The sequence below is a fragment of the Psammomys obesus genome, unplaced genomic scaffold (assembly GCF_907164565.1).
Source record: "Psammomys obesus unplaced genomic scaffold, mPsaObe1.curated_primary_1811, whole genome shotgun sequence".
Lineage (NCBI taxonomy): Eukaryota > Metazoa > Chordata > Mammalia > Rodentia > Muridae > Psammomys > Psammomys obesus.
In genome coordinates, this window is record NW_026596234.1 from 4,190,444 (window position 1) to 4,208,213 (window position 17,770).

General features: G+C 46.1%; 1 protein-coding gene across 9 annotated transcripts in view; it reads right to left on the reverse strand.

The window, feature by feature from the left end:
- Positions 1 to 11,019: 11,019 nt before the first annotated feature.
- Gnas (GNAS complex locus) overlaps positions 11,020 to 17,770 on the reverse strand; it is a 62,062-nt gene continuing 55,311 nt past the window's right edge. For 5 of the 9 annotated variants that reach the window (XM_055595975.1, XM_055595973.1, XM_055595980.1 and 2 more), the window contains 9 exons: positions 16,156 to 16,210; positions 15,949 to 16,068; positions 14,571 to 14,668; positions 12,672 to 12,726; positions 12,499 to 12,572; positions 12,236 to 12,415; positions 12,021 to 12,151; positions 11,731 to 11,798; positions 11,020 to 11,544 (listed from right to left, as the gene is read on the reverse strand). In XM_055595975.1, the coding sequence (XP_055451950.1) occupies positions 11,398 to 11,544; positions 11,731 to 11,798; positions 12,021 to 12,151; positions 12,236 to 12,415; positions 12,499 to 12,572; positions 12,672 to 12,726; positions 14,571 to 14,668; positions 15,949 to 16,068; positions 16,156 to 16,210 (928 nt within the window). In that variant the 3' untranslated portion in view covers positions 11,020 to 11,397. Of the gene's footprint in view, positions 11,545 to 11,730; positions 11,799 to 12,020; positions 12,152 to 12,235; positions 12,416 to 12,498; positions 12,573 to 12,671; positions 12,727 to 14,570; positions 14,669 to 15,948; positions 16,069 to 16,155; positions 16,214 to 17,770 lie in introns of all 9 variants that reach the window. The other 4 variants (XM_055595979.1, XM_055595974.1, XM_055595972.1 and 1 more) reach the window with 1 other exon arrangement.

Below are 17,770 nucleotides of genomic sequence, written 5' to 3' on the forward strand. Positions count from 1 at the left end.
GGGAGTAAACGAGCTATAGGAAGAATTAGAGGGAGAGAAGGGAGGAAATATATAATTTTATTTTAATTTTAAAACATTAAAAGTAAATAAGAGGAAAAGGAATGAGAAAACTGGATGAGGCCACATCCAATACTTGATGAGTTAATGAAATGCTGACCTGAGTCTCAACGGTTGTCCTCAAAGGTGGAGCGAATGGTGTCCTTCCAGACGGTACACACTGATGTGGACATGGAGTCACTCACCATTAAAGGCTCTGGCTCCAACTTTGAACTTCCAAGAAGCATAAGAGCTAGAAAAATGTGTTAAAGCTACACAGAAGGAATTAAGTCAGGATAAACCACACCAATATCAATGAAGAAGCAAGAAAGAAGGTTTGCAAATTCAGAGACGTGATAGTTATGCCTGGAAATGTTATTTGAGTTTTGTTTTGTTTTAAAGGTTCCCCAAGTGCTGATGAAACTGGACACTGGATTATATAAAAGGAATCTCCTTTACAAACACAATTCACATTTTATTGTTTTTTGTTTTTAATGCTTGTGGGTGGCTTGTCTGCATGTGTGTCCATGTACCATGTGAATTTGAGCCCTTCAGAGATCAAAAGAGGGTGGGACTCTCCTGGTCCCAGAGTTGCAGATGGCTAGAAACCATCGTAAGGGTGCTAGGAATAGAACCCAGGTCCTCTGGAAGAGCAGCCAATGCTCTTAACCACTGAGCCATCCCTCTAACCACGTGAAAGGATCTTACTGATACTTGCAGGTATGGCCAGGGGACAGCGACGACTAAAAGTATACACGCTTCTAGTCTAGAGATATAATCTTCCAAGAGAAAGTCCAGTGACCAGTGTCTTGATAGTAGGAGATGCTGTGGATATCAGGCCCATTGGGACTGTCACAGAGAGAAAAAAAAATCCCTCAGTGAACCAGTAAAAATATAGCAAGTCATTTACTCTCCAGACTAGTTAATATATTTCTACCATGCTACCAATCTCTCTCTCTCTCTCTCTCTCTCTCTCTCTCTCTTTCTCTGTGAGTGTGTTTGCACACCTGTATTATGGAAACATATATAGGCCAGAGGAGGACATCAGGCATCCTGCTATACCACTCACCCCCTTATTTCCTTAAAATAGGCTCTCACACTAACCCTGGAGCTCAGCTGAAAGCTACCAAGCCACAATAATCCTCCTGCCTCTGTCTCCCACAGCAATGAGGTTTCAGGCTCACGCAGTCACAAGCAGCTTCCTACATGGGTGCTGGGATCTAAACCAGGTCCTTATCTGAGCACTTACTCTCTGAGCCATCTCCCCAACCTGTCTGATGAGTTTCCTTAAGGCCCAACTTGAACAGTCAAATTAGCGAGTTCTCTGAGTACACCTTACCGTCCTTTAACATTAGCTTTGTGGCTCATTAGTCATATAGTCTCATGTAACTGGGTGATACTGAAACTGGCCACCAAGGTGCTCAAGTTTCTACAAATGCAGCCGGTCTCTCCCTCTTTGTGACTTCCCTCCCTCAGAGATCCCTACCTCAAGTCAGAGAAGATGGTGCCAGAACCCCACCAACTCAATTTGAATGTGCCAGGTTCCCTCCCTGCACAGAGGCCATAGGATGCATAGGATTTTATTGTATTAGGAAGCATCATACTCTGTTTAACAAACATACTATTCATGAATATTTTCACACTTTCAGATATTTGAACACTTTCTATAATTATGGGATGAAAATCTTTCTGAATTTGGCTGACAGCACAATTCATTATCATCATTGTTAGTTTCAGCCCATTTAGCAACACTCAACTATTAGTCTGGATCCATTGCAAGCTCACTTTACACTAATGCTCAGAGTGTCACCTCCCAGACATGCTCAGAACACATAGAAAGCAACAGCATAGACAGCAACAGCAGCAGGAAGCCTTCCCCTCAAGCACACCCAGAACTTTTTCCACATAGATCGCTTTAGACCACAAGACAATTTGAAGTCTGAGAACATGGGCGTCATATCAAAGATGTCTCCCAGCTATGAAAGCAGATATGAAAGCAGGAATCAATAAGAGGAGGCCTTTGGGAAAGTTCACAAATGTGGGGCTCAGACAGCATAGTCCTGGACAATCAATAGACAAAAGTCAATTACAAACTGCCTTGAGAGCAACAGAAGTGGAAGCACGGGGCTCCTAAATGTAGAGGTTCAGCCTCTGCATGCTTCCAGAGTTGGCAGCAGAAGACGGGTCTGATAGGGAAAGGAATGGCAGGAGAACAAAGGAGACAGAGTGAGCAGAAGGAAGGAGACAAAGATAGGGTAGAAAGAAATAAAACAGAGCCTTGAAAATGTTACAAATCTAAAACTCAGCTTGGTGTTGTAGAACACAACTGTAATTCCAGCACTGGGAAAGTGGGGGACAAAGAGGTCAGGAGATCAAGGTCATCCTTGGCTATATAGTGAGTTCAAGACCAGCCTGGGCTACATGAGAACTTGTCTCAGAAAAGCAACCAAAAAACACACCAGAAATACTGAGAATTGGAGCTTTGTAAAGACAAGCAATAAAAAGAGAACCAAAACCAGCCAACCAACCAACCAACCAAACAAACAAACCCTCAAAAAACCAAAAACAACAAAACTGGTCATGAAGATAAAAGCTAAAGGCATTGCCGGATATAGCGAAAAGGCAAGGGGTCCTGGCCACTGACTCTGGGAGCGGGGTGGGGTGGGGTGGGGGTGGGCTGGCAGTGACTTCTTCTGTGAGCAGGCATGTACTTCTCTCCCACTGCCCCAGGTCAAACATTTTGGTGTCTCTGGGACACACTAGATGAAGAGTGTCATAGGCCACAAATAGTTTAGTGTATCACAAAAAGCCAGCCCAACACCGAAACCTTCGAACCACCGGTATCCACCAGTCCTACATCGTCTCTGACACTCCAGCAAATGTGAAGTGAGCTCTTCAAGTCACGTAGTGTCAGGGTCCCAGTGCCACAGCGTCAACCTTCCTTTCCTCCTTCCTCCCTCCCTCCCTCCCTCCCTTCTTTCCTTCCTTCCGTCCTTCCTTCCTGCCTTCCTCCCTTTCTTCCTTTATTTATTCTTTCCTTTCTTCCTACCTTTCTTCCTTAACTGAAGTTGTATATTTACTTACTTTATAAGTTTATTTATGGAGGAGAGGACAGCTTGGAGATGTCTGTTCTCCCCTTCTGCTCTTGGGGGTTGGTCTCAAGCTATCAGGCTTGGAAGCAAGCACCCTTACACTCTGAGCCACCTCCATTAACCGCTTTCACTTTTCTTCGCCATGCACATTAAGTTGTGGACTGGCTTCTAACCAATAATATCCTAGATGAGACAAAACAGTAGCAGCTTCATAGACATCACTGGCTCCACCTGTCCCCAGAGCCATGGGCCTAGTCATCTTCTCATTATCAGGTTGGCATTTCTTTCGTTATATTATATTTAATTCTAATCGATTTGTTCTAATTAACTATAATGAAACGTAAAATGACACCTATTTCTGGTGTGGATGATGCTTCCTTCCTTCAGCGTTTAACTCGGGTTGTGCATCTCTGTCCTCAGGCACTGATCTCTTTGAGCAAACCTCCAAGACCCTTTCCTGTGTCATTTTTGTGACATCGCTGTTCTTGCTGTCAACTGCACAGGTCACCCGTACTCTCTCCCCAGCACGTCTTCCGTTTCTGCCTTGGCCCTCAGAAGACCCATGCCCTGCTTCTTGTGACAGAGAGCCTGGGGGAGTGACTCAGCAAAGGGCCCTTGGGCCAGGAGGGGCCCAGCCATTTGCCGAGTGAGATGATGACGACCGAGATCGACTGTGCAGGACCTGGAATCACCAAGGAGATCAGCCTCCGGGGACAGCGCTGAGCGACCCCTTAGACTAGGCTAGCCCCTGGGTATGCCTGCCGGGACTAGCTTGACGAAGTTAATTGACGTGGGAAGACTCGCTCTGAAGGGTAACAGCTTCCCCGGCCTGTGCCTCGGGCTCCGGAGAAAAGAGCAGGCTGAGCAGCCGCCCTGCCCTCCCCTCCCTCTGCTTCCTGATGGAGGATGCGAGGATGCGTGGGGCCGGCTGCCTCAAGCTCCTGCTGCCGAGCCTTCCCTACCCGGGAGGGCTGTGCTCCGGAGCCCTTTCCCCGTGAGTTACTTTCGTCAGAGAGATTTTCACACCAACGGGAAAAGTAACTAATGCATAGACCCCAAACCCTCCCTCAGCGTTCTACTTCCCATGTACAACAGTGTGTGTGTGTGTGTGTGTGTGTGTGTGTGTGTGTGTGTGTGTGTGTGTGTGTGTTATAAGTCTGTGTTGTGACCTCGTGTGGTAAGTGTAAGCATGTGTGGTGTGCACATACGTGTGGCATAAGCGTGTGCGTGTTCGGTGTAAGTGTGCGTGGTGTAGGCATGTATGCATGTGTAATATGAGTCCGTGCGATCTAAACACGTGGGGAGATAAGCGTGTACATGTATATGCATGTGTGGTGTCTGCATATGTGCATATGGCATAAGTGTGGGCACATGTAGTGTGTGTGTGTGTGTAATGTGTGTTGTGAGTATGTAAGTGTGTGTGCCTGAGGAAGCCAGGAAGCCAGAGGTAGACATGGAGCGCCCGCCTCTCTCACTGTCCACTATATTTCTGAGACAGAATCTTCCCTTCTAACCTCGGGGCTTGGTGGTTTAGGCCAGGCTGGCTGCTCAGGCACTCTGTGCCTCCGGCCCTCCCCCACGCTGGGACTGTAGGCGGCCTGGACCCTTTTTCTTGTGGCCGGTGGGGAGGGATCTGAACCGCTGTGCCTAGGATGCGGCACTCCGCTCGCTGAGCCATAGCCCCAGACCTCTACATCATGTCCTTTTTTCAAGACTATGTTTTTCTGTGTACCCTGGCTGTTCTGGAACTCACCCTGTGAACCCGGCGGGCCTGGAACTTAAGAGTTCTGCCTGCCTCTGCCTCCTGAGCGCTGGGACTAAAGGCGCGCGCCACCACCGCCCTGCTCTTTTCTTTCCAAGGCAGGGTTTCTCTGTGTAGCCCTGTCTGTCCTAGAACTCTCTCTGCTATATAACATCCTGTTTCGGTCTGATTGTAACCAATAACTTTGAAACAAAACAGTAGAAAAACAATTGCTGACATTTTTGTCTCTAGCTTGACAGATAGTGGGAATGTTAAAAAAGGAATTGTATGCATGTACACTGTTGAGGATTATTAATATATAATACTGATTATTATATAATATATAACAAATAGATAAATCGATATAATATATAATAAAATAATATACTATATAATAATATGATACATAATTTATAATATATAAATATATTATATATTGATTTATATAATAGTAAAGCAGCAGCTACTCCCTAACCGGCTATATACCTAAATAACCATACAGAAAGACTAGAATTTATTTAATTAATCCAGAGCACAATGCTGAGCAATAATTACTCCATCCTAAATTTCCAAGCCTGCATAGCTTCCTCCCATTCAAATTTCCCACGTTTATACTTGCTTTTTAATCATACCCTGGGTCTGGTTCATTTCTCCTGATGTTTCCCAGTCTTCTCCTCATGGATCCATCCTTACTTCCTCTCCTTTTTCCTCCCCTCGCCGGACCAGGATGTCCCACCCTATTCTCTGTATTACTCAGCATTGGCTAGTTTGTTTTTCTTGGCAACACAGAGAACCAGCGGTGGCATGTTCACACTAGTCTGAGACAGGGGATGCTTAGAATAACCATCACAATGTGATGTCGGATGAAAACCAGGGATTGTGATAGAGAGATCAGCCTTTGAATGAACAAGGGTAAACTGTCCACAGTCCACAAGAGCATTATGCAAACACACACACACACAGGTCTCTGTATGTGAGGACAGATGCATACATACCACATCGTGCATGGAAGGTCACATGACAACCTTGGGTGCCAGGCTTCTTCTACCTTTCATGAGTTGGGATCTCCTGTTTTTAACACTGTGTATGCCAGGATCCAAACTCCTATCCTCACATTTGTACACCAAGTGTTTCAGTCAGCGAGGTCTCTCCCCTCTCTGACCCAAGATCTTATCAAGCTACCAAACAAGTCTTCGCTATTGACCTGGTGCCTTAAACAACAAGAAACAAACAAACAAACAAACAAACAAAAAACTCTTTTCTTTTTCAGTCTCATCTGGAACTCTTTAAACATTCTGATATCCCAGGGTGAGTGGGATATCAGAATTCACAATCCTCCTGCCTCAGCCTCCTGGGTTGCTGTCATAACAAGTGTGTGACGCCATGCCCTTAAACAAAAATCAAAAAACTTTGAAATATAATACACAGTGTCCATCCCAGTTAGTTTTTATAGTGGAATGCCTTTGTATCATCATGTATGGGAGCAAACAGAAGCTCTCTGCACCCAGAACCTTCTCACCCGGGCAGTGAGCAGAAGCCTGTCTGCTCCCTGCCCTGCAGTGATCTAATCATGACTTCTCCCCAATGTGGTAACTGTTCTGCCTATATTTTTTGTGTATGTGAAGCTCAATTTGGGTAGGTTGGTTTTGTTTTGTTTTGGTGTTTGGTTTTTTGTTTTGTTTTGTTTTTGGCTTGGACAATTATTTCTTCTTTGCTTCTAAAATGTATCTGTATTGAATTATGCAAATTAGCCCCTGAGGGCTGAAAAGCTGTGGCCTTTGCTCTCACGGGCCGGCACCAGACTTTCCATCAAGGTGCGTGTCCCACACAGTTGTGGTATCCAGCTAGCTGAGGAGTATGCACTGCATTCACTAGTAATTAATAATAACAAAACTATTCATGAGGAGCCAGTACCAGAGGTGGGGTGACCAGCCCTTGTCCTTCACATTCCCATTTTTTAAAAACCTCGCCTGTGGGCCAGCAAGCTACTCAGAGGCTTAAGACCCTGGCTGCCCTTGCAGAGGACCCAGGTTCAGTTCCCAGCATCCACATGGTTGGTCACAACCATTTATAATTCTAGTGCTGAAGGATCCAGGAACATACATACATGCAGGCAAACACTCCTACACATTAATAAAATAAAACAGATATTTTCAAAAAATTGGCCTCTTCATAGGCCTTCCTCCAGTCTTCCATGTAACCAAGATAATTCCCTAGTTTCTTATTTTCCATCATCCCTGTTGCTTACCACCTCCAAAACTTCGTCTAAAGCTGTAAATGTTTTGATTGCCTTTTTGGTAAATAGGAGCTGCCCTCTCTCCCCTGCTAGAGCAGAAACCCCAAGCACACTTGCTTGCCGGCACAGGAGTGCCATTACTTTGCATAAACAGTATGAAAAATGGCCAAAGCCATCCCAACGACCTTCTGAGAGAGCTTGATGCTAGAAGGGCTCTGTGGGTGAGAACCTTTCTTTGTGGATAACTGTGACCAAACTTAGAAGTGGAGCAGAAGAGCTTGCTGAGTTCTAGGTCCTCCTCCACACTGAGGGGCCTCTTCATCTGCTTTTACATGTTCATCTCCAAAAGGTCACTGAAAGATCATGTGGAATTCATGGCCTAGATGCCTGAATGGAGTGTGGCACAAATTGTCACCTTCAGAAAATATGTTGCTTTACATTCAAATAAAGACTAAAAATTGATCCTCAACACTTGAAAAACAAAACAAAACAAAACAATGCCATCTTAATGAACCCCTGAATCCTCTTTGAATTTTTTTTCTTTTCTTTTCTTTTTTTTTTTTTTTCTTTCTTTCTTTTTTTTAGACAGGTTTCTCTGTGTACCTTGGACTCTATTTGTAGACCAGGCTAGCCTTGAATTAGCAGATATCTGCCTGCCTTATCCTCTCTGAGTCCTTTTTGAATTCTTAAAAGTCTAGAATTTCAAATGCCCTATCCAAATTATGTCTAGGTATATGACACATATATAAAAATGTATAAAAATACATGTATGATGCAGTGATTATACATTAGGAAAATGACCATTAGTTTTTATTAGACTGTTAAAACGCAAATTAGTAAATCTAGTACCAGAACCAAAGAGGAATTTAAAATGTTTTAAGTGGATCCCTAAGGTGGGGGAAATAAGGCTTGAACACAACTGAGGGGGCAGTGGGGTCCCTAAGAGCCTATAGGGAGGAAGGAGCATTCCCAGGGCCAGTCTCTGAGGGAAGAGGACCCCCCCCCCCCGACATCATGGAATCCCATGGCACTCTACAGGATTTCCTCTTGGAGTCACATGTTCTGGACCCCTGACAACTGGCATTGTGGCCGAACACTAGGAGACCTTTTCCTGTCTTCCTGCATTTTCTAAAGCAACAGTGGAGAGCTGTGGTGGTAAAGCAGCAGAATTTTATTTTATTTAAAATATTTAAATATTTTTATTAAAACAGTTAAAATAAAATAAAGACAGAGTTTTTCCATGTAACAGCCCTAACTGTCCTGGACTGTCTTTGAAGGCCAGGCTGGCCTTGAACTCATGAACTCACAGAGATTCATTTGCCCCTGACTCCCGAGTGCTGAGATTGAAGGCATGCACCACCACAGCCCAGCTGCAGCAGGATTTTAATCCATCAGCAGAAACCCATCTTTACCAAGGCCTCTCTAAGCCTCCATTACTCTTGGATAAAGTGGCAGCCATAGCCAAAAGGTCACTCACTGAACAGTGCTGACACATAGGAGGTGTCACTGCATTGCTCTCCTTCTAGAACAGCCCAGGATGTCTCTGCCAGCAAGATGAGATTCTAAGGAATCATTTCACATAACTGCCCTATGGCCTAGGAGTACGTGTTTCCATTCTGAAGCATATTTGGTTCATGCTACGCCATCTTTATGTGTATTATCCAGGGAAGGCTCTAGAATTTCTATGAAGGAGGGGTCTACAGGCAACGGTCGGAGGGGTCTGAGGGTCTTATATTTTCAAGGGAATGAGTTTTGTTTCTGAATTTATTGGGGGGGGCTGAGAGGGACTGTGGGAAGCTGTAGGCCTATCATCTAGTTATTTGCAAAGCAGGTCACTGTATTGCTTATTTATTATGTTAATGGAAGGTGTCAATGGAAGACCTTGGGTATTCGTTGGGGTGTCTTCTGGCTATTATTTGCATAGCAAGCCACCATCTTGCTTTGTATGCTTGCTGGGTAGTTTTGAAGGATTGTAGAAATCTGTGGGTGTGTCTTCAGCTGTTTGCAAATCAAACCTCCATCTTAAATTGTGCATTTATTGAATAGTTTTAAGGGATTGCAGACATTTGGGTGGGCTGTCTTCTGGCTGTCTGCATAGCAAGCCACCCTCTTGGATTATGCATTCATTGGACAGTCTAGAGGGATGATGGGAAACTGTAGGTGTGTCTTCTATCTATTTGCATAGCAACCCCCCATCTTGGATTACGTGTTTATTAGAAAGCTTTGAGGGATTGTGGTAATTTGTGGGTGTGTCTTCTTGCTACTTGCATATTAAGTCTCCACTTTAGATTGTGCATTTATTTGGTAGTTTTGAGGAATCATGGGAATTTTGGGGCCTGTCTTTTGGCTATTTGCATATCAAATCTCTGTCTTGGATTATATGTTTATATATCCATAAACACTGAGGGATTGTGGGAATTTGTGGGCCTGTCTTTTTGACCATTTGGATAGCAAGTCACTGGACTCATATGTTTACTGGGGGTCTTTGGAGGACTATGGGAATTTGAAGAGGTCTTGCTATTTGCATATTGAGCCTCCATCTTAGATTGTATGTTTATTGGATAGTTGGGAGGCACTGTGGGAGTTTATGGGCTGCTCTGGCTATGTGCATAGAAGGCCCTTGGATTGGACGTTATTTTGGTTATTGGAGGGGTTGGAGGTCATAGGAATTCTAGAGAGTCTTCTGACTATATGCCCAGCAAGCCTCCATCTTGGATTATACACTTACTGGATAGTTTTGAGGGATATGAGAATTTGTGGGCTTGCCTGGATATTTGCATAGCAAGCCTCCATCTTTACTTGGATTATGTGGATATTTGGGAAAAGAGTTCAGGGTTTATTTTTGTGCCTAAATCTGCATATTCTAATTGCCAAGTTGAGGCAATGCAATCTAGCTTTGGAAAGATCTACAAGTTAGGAGTGACAAGAGCTGCTTTTGTGGCTCTCCTTGGCAATCAGACTTGAGATAAACTACATTAAAATTTAATCTGGTTTGACTTAATATGGATAATAGAACAGTTAGTGTGTCTGGTGGCCTTGGTTACAGAGTTAACTTGACTCACATCTCATTTAGTTTATTTCAGAGACATGGTGTGTTAATACTACGGTCAACACTTGTTTCTTCCCTGTGTGGTAAGCACACTTAGGGGATGAGACTGAAGGGCAAAGATGAGGCAGGACCAATGGACCACAGTCCCTCCCCCAAGCCATAAGCCACGTAGGCTTCTTATTGGGCCCCCCCCATGTGTCCTCCATCTTATGCCCAATCATAATGAAAGCTTGTTTTATTGAGTGATGACATCTTATTTATATTGTAGTAGTCACTTTTATATTTTTTAGCAAGTGAAGATTCATGTACTTTCCCCATGATTTTGCTTATTGATTCTTCAGAACTCTTTACTTATTAGTCAACCTTGTTTATTTTCCCCAGTCCCACACCCAGGATATTCTTATGTGATTTTTCATTTTCTTATACAGCCATTCTTTCCAACACCTTTTATGGGAAGAACTAAACCTTTAATTTAGATGTAATTAATCTGCATGCACTTCATCTTCGTGTAGAATGAAGTAGGAATGATTTCCAACTCCCATCTCCCCCACTTATTGAAAACCCTGCCAGTGGGCGTCCACCCCACCCCACACCCAAAAGGGTAGGCTGCTAGTTTCCGGTAGGGAAGCAGTTGGTCAAAGGGTAGCTAGCATCCTAGCTAGCAATGTCTGCCTGGGGTAAGAGGTAAGGGGTCGAGCTCTGGTGAGCCAAAGATTAGGTTCCACCAAGTACACGGTGGCCACTCCCACTCATAGCCCCGGGACCCGCCCTTCATCTTGGAGGCCCCGCCCAATTGGTGCATAGACCAAGCCCCACCCGGGGACGCTGGGGCCCGCTCGCCGCAAATCAAAGAGTGACACCGTGCTTTGCTCACATTTAATTTTTATTTTGATTTTTTAATGCTGCACAACACAATATTCATTTCATTTTGTTTTTCATTTATTTCATTTATTTCATTTATTTCTGTTTGTTGCTGCTTTTATTTTACTTACTGAAAGAGAGAGGGAACTTTTGTGGCCTATTTTCTTTTTCTTTTTCGTCTGTAGGCCGCCTTAAGCTTTACTAAATTTGGAACATCTAAGCAAGCTGAAGGGAAGAAGGGTTTTTTTTCAGAATCACTCGGGGAAGAGGAAAGGTTGCGTTGTTAATCATGCCCTATGGTGGGTGATCAACTGCTTGTACAATTACGTTTCACTCTTAGTTAATTGTGCTTAAGGCTGAATTAAATTTGGGTGTTCCCTTCTTAGAGCAGCTCGTATTGGCGGAGGTGCATGCGCTGGATGATGTCGCGGCAGTCGTTGAAGACACGGCGGATGTTCTCAGTGTCCACGGCGCAGGTGAAGTGAGGGTAACAGTAGTGGCGCCCATCTCCACTAGCGGTGCTGATTCTCTGTGGGCGGAAGAAAGACTCGGTCAGCAGCCCGCTCCAGAACCCCCCCCCCCCCACTCCCGAGGCCCGGTCGCCGATGGTAAAGAGAGCATGGAAGGCCTGGATGGTTCAATCTCCAGAACCAGCACTAACTTGGAGGAAACCCATGAAGTAAAAAGTAAGGGACTACAGACAAGCTCTACTCACCAGAAACTCATCCCGGATGAAGTACTTGGCCCGGGTCACGCGTGGGTCCTCTCCGGGCTCGGGAGTCGCTGCAAACAAAAACACAAACAAATAGTATTAATTATGCTAATTAGAACTAACCTATTAATTTTGTCTGCCCTTCCCCAAACTCCTGATCTCCGCATATGAACACCGGGGAAAGAAGTGTTTCTGGCTTCCCTCGTAGCGGGAGGGGGTAAGAACTCTTTTTGGCCACACCTTTTGCCCGAGAGCCACCCGACCAAACCAGGGCAGAGAGAAGGATGACGTACCATCCTCAGGAGTAGTGTAGCGAGCGAACTCTGGAAAGTAGTCCTCAATCTTCGATTTCCCAGCGAGGACCTTCTCAGCAAGCAGGTCTTGCTTGTTGAGGAAGAGGATCACAGAGATGGTGCGCAGCCATCTAAGGAGAGAGGGGCGGGGTGAGTGTGGGCAGGGGCCAGCGTCAGTGGTGCAGGGGGAGGCCGGGCAGGGCGATGCCACACACCTGTTGTTCCAGATGCTCTTGAAGAGGTTCAGAGCCTCCTGCAGGCGGTTGGTCTGGTTGTCCTCCCGAATGACCATGTTGTAGCTGCTGCTGGCCACCACGAAGATGATGGCAGTCACGTCATTGAAGCACTGGATCCACTTGCGGCGCTCGTCGCGCTGGCCGCCCACATCGAACATGCTGGAAGGGGAGAAACGTCGCGGTCACCCTGGGCCCACCGCGACACAGGCCCGAGAGGCGGGACTCGACCGCCGTTCACTTACTGGAAGTTGACTTTGTCCACCTGGAACTTGGTCTCAAAGATTCCAGAGGTCAGGACGCGGCAGCGGAGCAGGTCCTAGAACAAAGGGGGGGGGGTCAGTGGTTCTCGCCCCTAACTGCCCCAAGAACCAGCAACACTGGAGCCACAGCCTCGAGGCCAGGGGCACATGCATACCTGGTCGCTTGGCACATAGTCGGCCTGCTTGATCACATCAATCTTGTCCAGGAAGCTTGGAAGGAAAGCAAACATGGTGGTCAGGGTGTGCGCCGAGTGTGCCCCCACAAGGCAAACGGCAGACCCCCAGAAACGAGAGATAGCAGGCGGTGGTTGCCGTAAGGGTGCAGCAAGGCCTGCGTTCCCGGACAAACCAGACCTGGCCCTCCCTATCTACTGTGAAAGAATCTCATTGGCTAAGGAGAACCTAGCCAACAAAAGCTGTGGGCACAAAGGGGCCCTTCTAGCTCTCACCACGCTGAACAGGAAGTGGACACAGAGTTCCCTTCCTATCTACTGGGTCTGTGAAATAGAACATTCCTGATATCAAACTTTTAGGGAAAAAATAAAGAAAGAAAAGAAAAAGAAATGTATTTGTCTGGTGTTGCTTGACCATGGACACAGTATAAAACTTCTGCAAGACTGGGAAAAAGTGAAAAGGTAATATTAATACTAGTTTGGAAGGTTTCTTTGTGTGTGTGTGTGGGGGGGGTGCTACAGGGGACTGACTGGGTTGGGAACTGTTTTAAAGTAATCAGAAGAGAAAAATCACAAAGGAGCAGGGTCTATTTAAAGAAAGGCCCCAAAGTTTTTGGGTTCTTTTTTTTTTTTTTTTTTTCCGCCTTCCCCTTCCTTTTTACCAGTTCCGATAGTCTGGCTTAGAGGACGCACTGACTGGCCCAATCAATCTTACGTTACAGCACAGGCCCAGAAATAGCTCCCCAGCCACCCTGGCCTCCAGCATGTTGCTGTGGCAACAGAACCACAATTCTATAAATAGATCCTTAGCACCAAATCTTGTGAGAAGACATCTGGAGTGGGGCCAGCCAAACTGCAGCTCAACAAACACAAACCTGGCAACTTAAGAAGCCAACTCAGGCCCAGTGCCTGCCCTCGGCCATAAAGGCAGTTAAACATATTGGTGGGGGGTACTGAACACTCGGACTTGAAGTGGGGGCATCTCACACAACTTTAAAGTTGATCTCTTTTCCTTGCAAGTTTCCTTGAAACTTTGCACCGCTGGTGCACGTGGTTCTGTTTTCAGGAGTACAGTGTACCGCTTTCTGCTTTAAAAGCAGCGTGGCCCCAAAGAGGCCGGCTCAATCAGTGTTAAAGAGACTGCCCCCAGCAATTCACCACAGGGCGGCTGAGCCTCCTCAGCTTGCATCTGTACTTAACTCCTGAATTGGATCCAAAATACAAACCACAAACAATTCCAGGATTTCCATTTGTTTTGTGTTTCTATAATTAGTGTTTCCAGCTTTTAGTACAAACTTTTGAGAAAAATCAGGAACTTTGCTGGAGGAGGAGTGGGGGCTGGGGCCCATCGGGGACTTCTATTCAGTTCCTTGAAAGAACACATAACTCTGTATATTAAACCATGACATGACTATATATGTAGCCTGCACTGGCAGTAACCAAAGGGAGTCCCTGTGGGAGATCAGGCCTAGGAAAGGGTGCCCCTCCCCTGTCATGAAGCTGAGGTGCCTTATCAGGCACTGGCCAATAAAAATGTCTCTGTGTGCTTGGTATGAGGGGGCCACTGCGTGCTTGCTACACTGTGTACACCCCAAAATGTTACGGTTACCATTAAGTTCACCGTGCACACACACCGCTTTAATACAAGTACTTATTGCCTTGCTCTAGCAGTTACATTAACTGTTTCTGTGAAACAATCAATGTGCTATCAGTACAATGAAGAGTTTTATAGGACAAACGAATCAGACTAGAACTTTCTGACTGCTGACAGATTTGTAGCTTCCCTGCTTCTATGTGTGTGTGTGTGTGTGTGTGTGTCTAGGGAGGGAGTGAGAGTGACTGACTGACAGACAGACAGACAGAGAGCCCACAGCTACTTACTACTGGGCACAGTCAATCAGCTGGTACTCATTGGAGCGCTCGTAGCAGGCGCGAACCCCCTCATCCTCCCACAGAGCCTTGGCATGCTCATAGAACTCCTGCAAGAGAACCCAGGAAAGGTTGTTGGTTGAGGTACACGCACAAACACCATCAGGGAACCCTGCCCCTGGAACTCTGAGGCCAAAGTTCACTATGTGAGTCCAAGTGTGAGCCCTTTCGTGAATCAATGCTTGGAAAAAGGCCGGAGGTCCTGTTAAATATCCAGAAATCTGTGTAATTAATTGGCATGTTTTCATCTTTGGAGCAATCAGTCTTAGGTGGCTGGCTGCTTCTGTTATTTCTGTGGGGGTGGGGGCAAGTACAAAATGGAGTTAACCTTCTTCCCCAGAATTATGTGTGTAACAGGAATGTGTACTGTCTTGTGTTAGGAACATAGGCCAAGGCTGGCAATATTGTCCAGATACTAGAGTATCACATGTCAGTAGCATCAGATGCATTTTGGGTAGGCTGCCATTTTGTCTTCCATTCGAGACTCACAGTCATAGAGCTATGCTTCCCACTTCATTTTTTTTTTTAAATCAACAGCTACTTTAAAAAAAAATTACCTACCTATACCAATTTCCTTTGTTAAATTAGTAGCCAAAACTCATTTAAGGTACACAAATCCTCACAGAAGCCTAATAAAAAGGCAGCAATAACTTAACTATAGACAAGTCTCTTCTTCTGGCATTAAAATCTTTTTCCCCATGAAGGGTTAAATTGTAAATGCTTGACAGGGGGCAATTCTACCCTCTCTTAAAGTAGCTTTTAGGAAACCAAGAGACCCCTGTCAAGAAGGTCAGGCTCTCAGGCAAAGGGCCGGAGAGGACACTCTTATTTCTGCAATGTTCTATTTTGTAATTTCTGCTCGGATCTCAGAACTGGAAAGGTGCATATCTGCTCTAGGCTGAGTTAACTGGACAGTTAAATGCTGGACAATTAACTGGACATTTACCATGGACAGTTGTGTGTCATGTATGACATGGTTCTGTCTGTCCTCATGTGTATGAGGGAATAAGGACATTTGCCTTAGGTTAGACTTTCCCCATAAACATTCACCATCTGGTAAATTGAGAACGTTATTGCTGAAGTGTGATGTTTCCTTGTGATGCAAATTATGCTGAGAAGTTTGTTCATCTCTTCTGGACAAAGCCCTACCCATGTCTTTATCATCTTTTAGTATTAAGTACATGCTTGGAATCAGTTTGTGTGTTCACATGGCAGGTGTGTGTGTGGTCAAGTCTGGGCCTGGTGAAAGTTGATCCCTCCTGTTCCCACTGGGCCTAGCTACTGCTCAGGTGAGAGGGGTAGGGGAAACCGGGGGCAGGGCGGGGCTTACAGGTGGGAAATCAAAGTTCGGCACGTTCATCACGCTCAGAATGTAGTCCACTCTGAACTGGTTCTCAGGGTTGGCCAGCTCCACAGGGGGCACCAGGTTGCTCATGGCGGCCACGATGGTCTGAAAATGGTTTAGCAAAGCGGTCAGGGGGCGGCGCCATGGGAAGAGGGGGTTGCTAAAAGATAGAGCAAGGAGCTCGGCACATACTTCAATGGCCTCCTTCAGGTTGTTTTTGATGTCCTGCACCTTGGTGGCCTTCTCACTACAGTGGGGTTGAAAAGAAAAAAAAATCATATTGCATCCTGCCCACCAGGGTGTCACCTTCACTGAGACACATCAACTCAAAAGCATAGTATTCTGTTCTCCGAGGAATTACGGGCTCAGATATGTAGAGGCTGGAGGCCCCCAAATCAAACTAAATCCTAATTTCCCAAGCATGTCCTGAGGACAGGCCTGATTAGTGAAGTGGCATCGAGATCTTGATTGACTATACCAGAAACTGCACCTGGTCTACCTGCTATTCCAACCACAGCCACAAGCTTCCTGAGTGGCAGTGGCTCCTACTTGATTAGCATACTGGGGTGGGGGGGGGGGGGGTTAGGGCATGCCAGACTTTGGGGTTCAGTAGGTGGTAAGGGGACCCAGAGGTGACAAGGGTTTATTTCCATTCCTATATATTTATTTGTAGATCTATCATTTATTTAAATGGCTGTACCTGTCCCAGAGAGATGGTGTGTGGGGGTACTTTGGCTTAACTGTGTTAATATATAGTGGCCCCCAGTTGTGAGGAGGAGTCCTGGTCCTCACATTACTGGTGGGCATGAGGTTCATGTCGACTGGGGGGGGAGGAGGTGGCTAGGTGTTCTCTGGCTTATTTTAACCAGCCTACAGAATAACCTTTGTGGTCTTTCTGGGATGATTTGTATGCAGGCAATCACTGATCCCACAGGTAAAGGCCCCCAACAACTTCTTGTTATGGGGGTGGGAGGTATCCCCCAGATGGAACGCTAATTTATGGAGGTTACGGTGATTCAAGACACTGTGTCTTTTAGGAGACAGCCTATATGCCAGGCCCAGCCAGAGGGACTCATGAGCTTGTCTTCAGGGCACCACCTTGCTTGGAGCAGACCTCATCCTGTCTAGTCTGAGCCACGGCTTCTGCATGTTTAGTGGGGGATTAGAAGGCTGGCATGCAGACCACTCACACGGTGGCATAGAACAGGACTTGGAGGGGAATAGGCTCTATCTTTCTGATGGGGAAACTGAGGCAGAGGACTGGAGGAAGTAGTGAAAAAGGCAGGACAGAGGTGTTAAGATGTTAACAAGATGTTAAGAGTTACAACATCACCCTTGCCTTGGAACAAAGTAGAAAATGAAAGATAGGAAGATAGGGACCAGTGGCTACTAGAGCTGGGAGGGGTGGCAGATGGGCCTCAGGTGATCTGGGGGCCCTGTGCAAATGCCTCCCAATAGGTAGGGTAAAGACCTGGGGGTCATGTGCATGTCTGCCCATGGCGAGGAAGCCTACACACCAATGGGGTGTAGACCTGGGGGTCATGTGATGCCCATCAATGGGATGGGATCTGGAGTCATGTGAATGTGTGCCAACAGTGGGGGTCATGTGGATGCCCACAATATATGTGTGGGGTGGGGTGGGGTCTGGGGGTCATGTGTGTAACTGCCAACAGGGTGCAGGCCTATGGTTGTGTGCATGCCCTCCCAATGGGGTGGAGGTTCTGGGGGGGTCATGTGCATACCCACTAATGGGTTGTAGATCTGGGGGGCTATGTGCACACCCACTAATGGGTTACAAATCTGGGGG